General features: G+C 38.1%; 2 protein-coding genes across 2 annotated transcripts; one reads left to right on the forward strand and one right to left on the reverse strand.

Moving 5' to 3' along the window:
- Positions 1–3,257: 3,257 nt before the first annotated feature.
- On the forward strand, positions 3,258–5,581 carry LOC131689411 (partner of Y14 and mago). The gene is made up of 3 exons (XM_058974480.1): positions 3,258–3,650; positions 3,711–4,147; positions 4,206–5,581. Exons 1-3 carry the CDS (start codon positions 3,623–3,625, stop codon positions 4,479–4,481), a joined length of 741 nt encoding a protein of 246 aa, XP_058830463.1. The 5' UTR covers positions 3,258–3,622; the 3' UTR covers positions 4,482–5,581.
- On the reverse strand, positions 5,564–8,489 carry LOC131689410 (cullin-2). The gene is made up of 2 exons (XM_058974479.1): positions 8,352–8,489; positions 5,564–8,291 (listed from the first exon to the last, which is right to left on the reverse strand). Exon 2 carries the CDS (start codon positions 8,194–8,196, stop codon positions 5,938–5,940), a length of 2,259 nt encoding a protein of 752 aa, XP_058830462.1. The 5' UTR covers positions 8,197–8,291; positions 8,352–8,489; the 3' UTR covers positions 5,564–5,937.
- Positions 8,490–10,364: the final 1,875 nt, after the last annotated feature.

Raw genomic sequence — 10,364 nt, forward strand, 5'->3', positions numbered from 1 at the left:
TACGTCGCAGAGTTAGCTGCAATTCAGTACACCCTTGGGATCATCGACACTCTGCCCACAGATCACTACTTCATCGTTTCGGACAGCCTCAGCTCTATCGAGGCTCTTCGTGCGGTGAAGGCTAAAAAGCAACTCCCGTATTTTCTGGGGATGATACAGGAGTCCTTGTGTACGTTATCTGAAAAATCTTATCAGATTACCTTTGTTTGGGTCCCCTCTCATTGTTCTATCCCGGGCAATGAAAAGGCCGACTCATTAGCAAAGGTGGGCGCATTAAATGGTGACATATACGAAAGACCAATCTGCTTCAACGAATTTTTTAGTATTTGTCATCAGAGGACGCTCAACAGTTGGCAAACCTCGTGGAGCAACGGGGAACTTGGACGATGGCTACATTCGATTATCCCAAAGGTATCAACGAAGCCTTGGTTCGGGGGGATGGATGTGGGTCGGGATTTTATTCGCGTAATGTCCCGACTTATGTCCAATCACTACACCATGGATGCGCATTTGCGGCGTATTGGGCTTGCGGAGAGTAGTCTGTGCGCTTGTGACGAGGGCTATCACGACATCGAACACGTTGTCTGGGTATGCGCCGGGTATTGTGACGCCAGGTCTCAGTTAAAGGAATCCCTTCGGGCCCGAGGTAGACCACCCAATGTACCAGTCCGAGATATGCTGGCAACTCGTGATTTCCCCTATATGTCCCTTATTTATACCTTCATAAAAACGATAAATATCCCAATTTAGCCCCTCTCTTTTATTTCTCGTTTTTAGAGTTTCCTCCTGCCTTGTGGAACCGATCAGCTCCAGAGTGCCACTATGTAACCGCCGTCGCCCTTACCACTACGCCTGCATAGAAGGAAACTGGAGCGATAGCGACTCGAGTTCCGATGAGTTTTGAAGGATTCCCCGCGGGTCCGAAGAATACCATCCGCCAATCCGGTACTCGACGACTTACTAGACTGAGGCGCAAATTTGTTTCGCTGATCCCCCTCCCCCCCCCCCCCCCCCCCGTTCGAGCGAAAGTTGCAAGTTTTGCTCTTCTTTCCCTGTCTCTCCCCTGTCCTTGATACAACTGCTGCTACACTGATGCGGAAATAAGCCACCGTCTGAATATCTTGACCAAGCATAAGTTTTAGTTAAAAAATTCAAATTAGTATTCTGTATTCCTAGTTTTAAGATAGCTATAATTTTTACTCTTTATTGAAACTCTTGTCCTCCATCTTGTAAATAGAATTGAATCCCTAGTTAAGATTTCTGTGAAGTTTCTCATAAATATTTGTTCATCCTTTTGTGTACTAAACTATATTGTTAGTTTTAAGATAACCGTAAAATATTTCGTAAAATACTATTACTCCCTCTCTTGTATATCAAAGTGAATCCCTTGTTTTAAATTTTTTCATAAAAAAATCTTTTGGCCCTCTCTTGTATATTGAATCTTATTTCTAGTCTTAAGATGGCTGCAAACTCTTTTTTTTTCCTTTGTAAACAAAATATTTCAACATTGTAACCTCCTAGTTTTAAGATATCCAAAATGTAAAAACACAAGCATTTGGCACCGCCAAGCTAACGCATTTGTGCCTATCAAATAAACGAAATGAATAAAAAAAAAAAGAATAATAATCAAAGTAAAAGCACAGACTAACAGACATAACACTCAAAAACAAAGCTTCGCCCGCTTGAACGGTCATTTTAAATATATTTGTAGTTGGGACTGTGGCCACATTTGAAATTATGGCGCCACTGACATGAACAAGCATGTGGGGGATAGACCACTAGTGAAAAATTGTTCGCAAACTTGAGGGGTAACACACTAGCAAATGAGTGTTTAAACACAATTGGGACTGTGAATAAAAGGTGGAGCTAGTGTTTTGGGAAAATTGTCGGATCGAAGTTTTTTGAGGGAATTCCCTCATAGTGTTATGTCTGTTAGTCTGTGGTAAAAGTTTTCCTTTTAAGCAAATGAAGAATAGTACTCAAAACAAAAGTTTTATTTTTAAACAAAGAGTATGCGTTAGTTTTTTTTGCTAAGAGTGAAAAACTCTTATTTTTACCAACATTTTTTTTCTGTGTGTACGTATTACAACGAATTTTTTTTTAAATAATGTTGTATTATATATATTAGACCTAAAATTTATTGAATGGAACTGAAAACTATATATATAGCTCGATATATAGCTTGATGATCCAATTGCAGAAGGTATGGCACAAATATGTTTTTTGCCTACATCGTACAATATATTCTGGTTGCAGTTGAAAATCGAAATAGTGAACTTGCGCCTTTCGATTTTTCTCCTATTTTCATTTTGTGCAACTATAGCGCAACTGGTGTAGATTATGCACAAGTTGATTCTCTAACATGTACACAAGATTCGCATTAGTTGCCCATTCTGCAAATACACTGAAAAAAATCCAAAAGTTAATCCTATTTGCCTCAAACCGCTTAAAATTCATATGAAGAAGAAATGCTATTGTTATCACGCGCACACATACCTTCTATGTGTCAACTGTATTAACTATGTATGCACACACATAAGTTATATGTGCATATTGTTATAGAATGGGGGTTTATGTGCCTAATAGTCATGAAAAGTGAATGTAAGATTAATATTTCTTATAAATACACACATTAGGTTTATGTGCCAGCAAATAGTGTCTATATGCCTCCGTTAATTGCAAAAATCTATGTGTAAAATCAATAGGCATAACGTTTACTTTTTTTTTGAGTGTAGGGAAAAAAGTGAAAGGCGCAAGCTCAATATTTAATAGCTTATTGTATGATCTGCGATGTATTTTTTGGTGTAATTTACGCAATTTTACTTTCATAGATTATTTAAAATTACAGTAACATAATTTGTTCAACAAAACATGACGTATTTTAATTACAATATGTTTTCAAAGTAGGTCGCAATATTGCTACTTTCTCCAGTTTTCTCTTCGTTTCGGTATAGCGATTGATGAGTCTCCACCATTTTGTGATTTATTATGGTAATATGTATCTGCAACAATTATCTTGATATACAATAACTGTAATAAGAGTTTTCCGATAAAACTATTTCTAGATTATCAAAATTTTATGTAAATTCGTTTAATAAACATAAAAAATGAGTGGGTGGGCCAAAATATGTGGGGTGGCCAACCTCTGTTACCCTACTTTTGAATGTAAAAAAAGGAACAACGCATGAACGTACCTCAACAATCCCAGCCTCAGGGGTCAATTTCAAGCTGTCAGCCTCTTCTTGTCGTATTGTTTTTTTATTACTGCTGGTTGAATCGCTTGTAGTGAGGAAGGGAAAAGCGAAGTATAAGAACAAATTTTCGGCAGCAAGAAAAATCGTACATCCATCAAGATACATTTTCTTTTGCTAGTTCCTTATCGTCCAATTTGTAATCATTTTGTTTAACAACAGAATTATACCTTGTGAAGTAAGTTTTGATTAAGGACAATTCGACGTATGGAGACGGAAAAGTTGGCGCTTCACTCGATCGTTCGCCCCCTAAAGTGAGACTGGTCTCTGTGTGTGGTGTTTTGACCGATTTCTTGCTGCTGTCATCTTTCAATGTGGTAAAAAGGTCGGATCGGACATCGGTTGCCTGGGAAAATAGTTCTGAAAACGAAATGACCACCTACGCGACTGATAGCCAAGGTTACTTGATTTATCCGTACACCATAGTTCAAATAGTTGATGCGTTAGCTTATTTTACAGGCAAGTTTATTCCGGCCACACAACGCCCGGACGGGACTTGGCGCAAGCCAAGGCGTATTCGTGACGGATATGTCCCCCAGGAAGAGGTACCTTTGTACGAAAGTAAAGGTAAATTGTTTGCGCAAAAGCCATCCCTTCCGCCGGGTCTGCCTCCGGAGATGATACACAAAGCAAAAGAAAAGCGAGAAAAAGAACAACGCATGCGGCAACAGCGAGAGGCAGAGGCAGCTCGCCGAGCCCAACAAAATCCCATCCCGGGTCTGCTGATACTACATGATGATAACAAAGCGCATCAACAGCAGCAGCAGCATTCACAACAACGGTCACGACCGGCAAATGCTAAGTCGAAGAAGAAAGCACTCGAACTGCCAGATGTTCTGTTGGAGCAGAAGCAGAAGGAGGAGCAGAAGCTGTCTCGTCAACAGCATCAACAACAGGTAATAATTTTGTGGATTTATGATAGGTTAAATGAATAAATTTATCGTGGTATCACAGGAACAGAAAAACAAGTTGCAACAACAACAGCTAAACGATGTATCAAAGGCTGTTGGCGAGCTCCAGTTGGCTAGCAGCAATGCCTCCGACGGACACTCCGATCTCACCAAAAAATTGCGAAAACTACGCAAAAAAATCCGCGAAATTGAAGTTATCGAGGATCGGTTACGATCGAATGATAATCCACGTCCGGATAAGGATCAGATCGAAAAGGCCAAGCGAAAACCGGAGATACTGAAAGAAATTGAAGAGCTGGAACGAAGCATGCCAAAATGATGACAAGCAGCAGCCGTCTTTGCGGCCAGAACCAGCACCACCACCACCACCACTCATGTCTCCGTCGCGGGTGCCACCCTGCGACGGATGAACTGATATTCTCTGTGTACAAACGAAGAGATACGCTACATACAACCATAAGTCCAGCTAGGAAACTGATAAGGATTCGCAATTTAAGCTGTAATAGTGAGAGATGCTGTTAGAAAGGCATTTTCTTTCCTCGGTCCTGTTACGAATGATGAATACTGTTAATTGGATAAGTTCACTAAGTTTTTATTTTTATAAAATTATGAAAGTTCCTTCTGTTGAGGGAATAATCATTGATTTTTTTTTCGTCTTCTTTACAAATACAAAAGTCGATGTTTTAATAAATTGTGTATGAAATTCTACTAAGTGAATCAATGTAAAAAGAATATCATCTCTGCAAAGTTTAGCGATCATTAACAAACACAAATCTAGGATATATTTTGAAACACTGTTAAACGCAGTCTCGTTTAAACGGCACTTTAAGGCTCCGACATAATTTATCGAAACATGATAGTCCCGCCACAATGAAAGTACCCAAAGCAACTGGAGCAGTAGGAGTAATAATAATTGTAGACCATCCGAATCTTTTAGTTCAAAACAAAAGCAAAACTATGCGGCGAATAATGTTAACGCAGTTCTATGCACCCACTCGTAGGACAGAAACTTTTCCGATTACAACAAAACTTCCAACTTTTCAATTATCACTGCGTAGCTATTCAAAGGTAAGAAAGAAATGTTAAACCAAACTACCCTTCTTTACCGGTGGTTCCCGTAAAGTGTGCATTTCAACAAATGGCAAACAAAAGAAAAGGATGCCTTCAAGTACTATTCTATACTTAGAACGTCAAAGTGTAATGTAAACGAAAACCAACCAGAAAAAAATGAACTAGTGCTTAGAGCGGAAATTATATTTTAAACGATATAAGAAAAAAAACTGACATACTTCATTAAGAACGTGTACCGATTAGAAACAGAAAGAAGTGTTTTAATTGATGATGAAAAAACATACATACATACATAATAGTTTGAACGTAAGTGATTGAAAACAGTCAAAATAAATGTTTAAATATGAATTATTTATGTAATTGAATTTATTTCGAAGGCTACTTTTTGACTAGATCGACCCATGATCACGGTATTCGTTTATCTCTGCAATACAGGCAGGCGTATAGATATTTTTAACATTCAATTGTTTGCCCTGGCAACTGGTTATAGCTTATATTTACCGGAGTTTCTTTTTGTTGATACATATTATGTTACAAAAATGTCTCAAAAGTAAAATATTCAGCCTGTGTCCAAATACAAAATGATTATCTTTGATTTTTTTTTGGTTTTATATTTCGAATTGGTTGCCACGCTTTCATTAACTCATAATCAAAACATTTTATAATTTCTATACATTACAAAGATACCGTTCTGATGTGCAAACTTATGCAACATAGCTATACTCATCACCAGAATTGGGCGTTCTTTCGATGTACTGTTTATCAATCAACGACTCAATGCATTTTTTAATCATTCCGATGTTTGGCGCAAAACCAGCCTTCGATTGAGTCAAGATCTCCTGTATAAGAGCGTTGTGTTTGAGCACTTTCCTAGATTTCATAATCCGAACTATAGTTGCCTGCAGATACATTTTGCGATCTTCGTCTACTGAATTTAGAGTGTTTTCAATTTCTTGTGGAGTCTCTTTCTGTAGGGCAGTAGTAATCTTGAATTTTGTTCTTCTATTTACATAGTTTTTGTTTAGCGTTATTTGCGACTGAGCACCCAACACCTCAGAATCAGCTAGTAGTATTTTCGATTCGATAATACTTATCAAATGTCGTTTAAACATATCGTGGTTGAGCTGCATCGAGTCCTCTATCTCTTTGAAGCTTAGACTATCGGTAGTTTCGAACAACAGGAGTATTGCCATTTGGTACGTTTGCATTGTAACGATATAATTTCGGTTGACGAACGATATTTTTAACTCCCCATGACATAGGTGATGCAGCCAAGTTAATTTCCGACCACTGAAATTGATGTGGTAAAATCTCTCGAATAATCTGATCGGCCTTTCAAACTCTTGAGGTATAGCGAAGCCAACTGCAACTTGCATAGCGCCTAGCGGCCATGCACCAGCTTGCAGTATTTTAATAGACAAATTTATTCCCGTATCTTTGTTTTCCTGCTTAAGGAAATGATTGAATTTGACGTTCAAATCGCCAGACACCGAAATGTCCGTAAACATTCTATGTAATTTATTAGTGAACTCATATCCACATGCCTGCTTGAGTTTATTAATCATCATTTCTTCGGCATCCATGCTTTGAGACTGTTCATGAATTAATCTTTTTGCCAGCATACGGCTGTAGAACTTTTGATAAACGTCTTTGTCCTCGATATACTTAAATATTGTTATACTTTTTGCTAGTTTTGTTTCAATTTCGCTTTCCGTCGTCCTCGACTTCTTCAGCAAACTATCGCAATACTTTGCGATCAATTCAGCACTTTTTCCGGGCTGCTTTTCGTAAGCATGCGAATTTATAACCCCCGAACAGGCCTTATCGAGGGCACTAAGGAACACAGGATCCGAATTAAACGTATCGGCAATTATTTCCTCATATTTTTCATGAACCTGCAGCATTCCCTCCACGAACTGCACATGAATCATTTCTCCTTTCAAAGTTGAAATCATTCGTATACCATCACTACTTATATGCTCTAGAAATGATTGAACCAATGATTTTAGAGCATTCGGGATTGGCTTCAGAATCGTATAAAGGTTTTTCAGATCTTTCCGTTTTTCAAGACTAACCATCTCATTGCATTCCGAATACAAATACTCCAGATGATCCGTTATCATACGCTGTTCACACTCTTTCCGCAACTTAGTCAGAGAACTGTTATGCAGATATTTGAGCGCACGTTTGTTTTCTTCGTCGAGTTTTTTTATAACTTCTTCCATGTAGTTGCTAACCGTGCACACCTCTAATAGTTTGCTGGCCTCCAGTTTGTAGAATTCTCCGCTATCCTTTAGCATCGGAGCCTCAAACATATGTTGGTACAGCTGCAGTGATCCCTTCTTCTTGTATTCCTCGACACACACAAAGCTCTGTATAGTTCCTTTTATTACAGAAATCATATCTGAATGCTGCGAGCTATTCACACGATCATTCTTGATTCCATCTAATAGTTGATATACCAACAATTCACCCAGATTTTCAATCATTTGCTGTCGCCATATATCAAGCCCGAGTTCCCCAATTTCAAGCTGTTCTTGAGCATCATGGTTGATGCAGCCATACACAACTTCCACTTCCGATAGCTTTTGTTTCTTTATATGTTGTTGGTTAAGGTACAAAAACAGATGATTCAAGTATTCAACTCCTTTACTGTATTCTGTCCAGGTGGTAAAATAACGATGGAGTAGTGCGTATGGTTGGTCGCTATTATCGTTAGATCCTGAAGATAAAACCCTAGTTTTCAATAAGTCTTTTACGTGATTCTCGAGAAAAGCTTTTGTTTCTGTATAAAGTTTATCCGCTAAAGGCTCTGGATGCGCAACACATATTGAATAGATATCCACAAACCGGCTGCTCCAGACATCTCTTTGCACACTTCCCAAAGTTATTACTTCCATTATTGTGGTTTTTAAATCGTTCCATATTTTTTCGAAATCGATTCGTCTCGGTTTAAGAGACATTTCGCTGTTGGTCTCAATTCCTTGTGTTCCACTGCCAGAGATGTAACATTGAAATCTTTTTCAGCCAAAAATAATCGTATTACCATCTGTCATACCTAGAACAGAACAAATTCTGTGAAATTCTCAAAAAACCTGCGGAATATCGGAATACTAACAAAAATCCGCTGTAATATTGGAATTTTTTATAAAAATGCCAAAAATCTGTCTTCTGTTAAAAACAATGACCAAAAATTGTAAAATAAACGTCTCAGAAATAAACCTATGACATTACAGAAAAATCTGTGAATGATCGCAAATCTCAAGATGGAAAGGTGGTAATATTTTTCTATGTGGGAATGCTGTTCTTTTTTTAGTATTTAACAAACTAGGAACATAAATATGGAGTAGAAAACCCGAGAAAACCATCAGTGTATGTAAAAAGAGTGATGAACTTGGTGATGGCACTTGGAAATGGAACATTGATTATCAGTGTAACTCCAACCGAACAAATCCGTGGATTTGAAGGGTCGTTTGGTGATTTAAAATGAATTTGACGGATATCGTTGTTCCAATTTTGACAGTGTCGTAATTCTCCTCGAATACACTTTGAAAAACACGTGGTGCTATACTTCGTACTTATTATTTAGTTCTGACCATTTACAGGCCAGCCAGGTATTTCAAACTTCATTTCGATTGGGTGGTTTTGATGATATTATGTTCCGCTGGTCCGACCACCATTGAATACTTTACGGTGACGTTACAAATGAACTGATTGCTCATTTTCGACAGTTCGCTTGTACTGTTTACATAGACTTAGAAAAATTCTTTACGATTTGCTTCGAACGAATCTAGTCATCCACAAATTTTTCTAAGTCCATGTAAACAGTACAAGCGAACTGACAAGAAAAGTGAGGATAACTCGACATAGATTTTTCATTAGGGCTTAAATCGCAAATGTAAACAAACTGCGTTTTCGCTATTATGACATTATGCGACAAAAATACTACAAGATTGAGGTGAAAATTAGTTAAAATGGTTTTTAGTTCGATTTATAATTAAAGAAAACTAAACGGCGAAACATGCATTTTCTTCGAGATTTCGACTTAGGCCCTTCTTATCATATGGAATATAAAGACTAAACTTACATTTTTTGACAGAACCGGGCGTACGGTTGTTATTCACATAATTATTCTTTAAACGGCGGTTCTAATATATAAATGATAAGCAATATCTACTATGATCATGTCTACTCGATAGTTGTTGCACATAAACATTCGAATATTTCGATATGTTCAAGTAATTCGAAGAAAAGATTCACGCGCCCTTTCATTTACATTGGGTTTCTAATGCGCCCATTTGCTGAGCCCTATTAAAAAGTATACTGTCGAGCTCGCCCATTTCCCCAGCCCTACCCAGCAAGACAAAGTCAGTTTAGCCCATTTACCGCGCCCTTCTGAAAATTATGTACACAGTTTAGCCCTTCCGCAAATGGTGGTTGCTGAAGGGCGAAATCACGACTGGGATGCAAATTGGGCGTAAGCATTTTTTTAGTTTCTACCCACTAAAAGCACATAGGAATTAAATTTTTTGTTATATTGCCATAAGGTTTAACCAAAGATGCTTCCGGAAAAACATGGTCATTAAGTAATTTATACCTACAATAAAAACTACATTTAGAAAAGCATCGCCGAATATTGAAACTGATTTTTCTCCATTTGAGTACATTGCGACTTAGGCCCTAATGAAAGATCTGTGTCGAACTGTGTCAGTAAAGAACCTAACTATGAAGCAGCACGCGCTTTGTTACATAGCTATACTTTCCGAGCCCCTACTCTCGACCGGAATGACATTTTCTGCGCTCTTCGTTTACACGGCTTATCAGCTGTTTTTTAGAAAACCTGTGAACAGGTGATCAACAACAGTAAACATAGAGCGCAGCAAACGCCATTCAAGTCAAGCAGGGGTTCGGAAAGTACCGCTTTATTGAATATTCGCAGATGCGGACCCAAACATTCAAAAACGATCAAATGTTACCACCTTTCTATTTATACACATGAAAAAGTCTGACCCTTGCCATCTTCTTTGTTTTTATTTTCCGTCATCTCATACTGATGACAGTTTTAAATCTGTCTATTTACTGGCGTGTTGCAAGGTCCATCTTTCTATATCCCGGTCAAACCATTCGGAAT

The sequence above is a fragment of the Topomyia yanbarensis genome, chromosome 3 (assembly GCF_030247195.1).
Source record: "Topomyia yanbarensis strain Yona2022 chromosome 3, ASM3024719v1, whole genome shotgun sequence".
In the NCBI taxonomy this organism is placed as follows: Eukaryota; Metazoa; Arthropoda; class Insecta; order Diptera; family Culicidae; genus Topomyia; species Topomyia yanbarensis.

What these genes read in the sequence shown, in the direction of transcription:
- LOC131689411 (XM_058974480.1), top strand. Translation starts at nt 3,623, where the DNA reads ATGACCACCTACGCGACTGATAGCCAAG. An exon ending in CTACGCGACTGATAGCCAAG is followed by an intron (nt 3,651 to 3,710) that starts GTTACTTGATTT and finishes CTTATTTTACAG; the next exon opens with GCAAGTTTATTCCGGCCACA. An exon ending in GTCAACAGCATCAACAACAG is followed by an intron (nt 4,148 to 4,205) that starts GTAATAATTTTG and finishes GTGGTATCACAG; the next exon opens with GAACAGAAAAACAAGTTGCA.
- LOC131689410 (XM_058974479.1), bottom strand. Translation starts at nt 8,196, where the DNA reads ATGTCTCTTAAACCGAGACGAATCGATTTCGAAAAAATATGGAACGAT.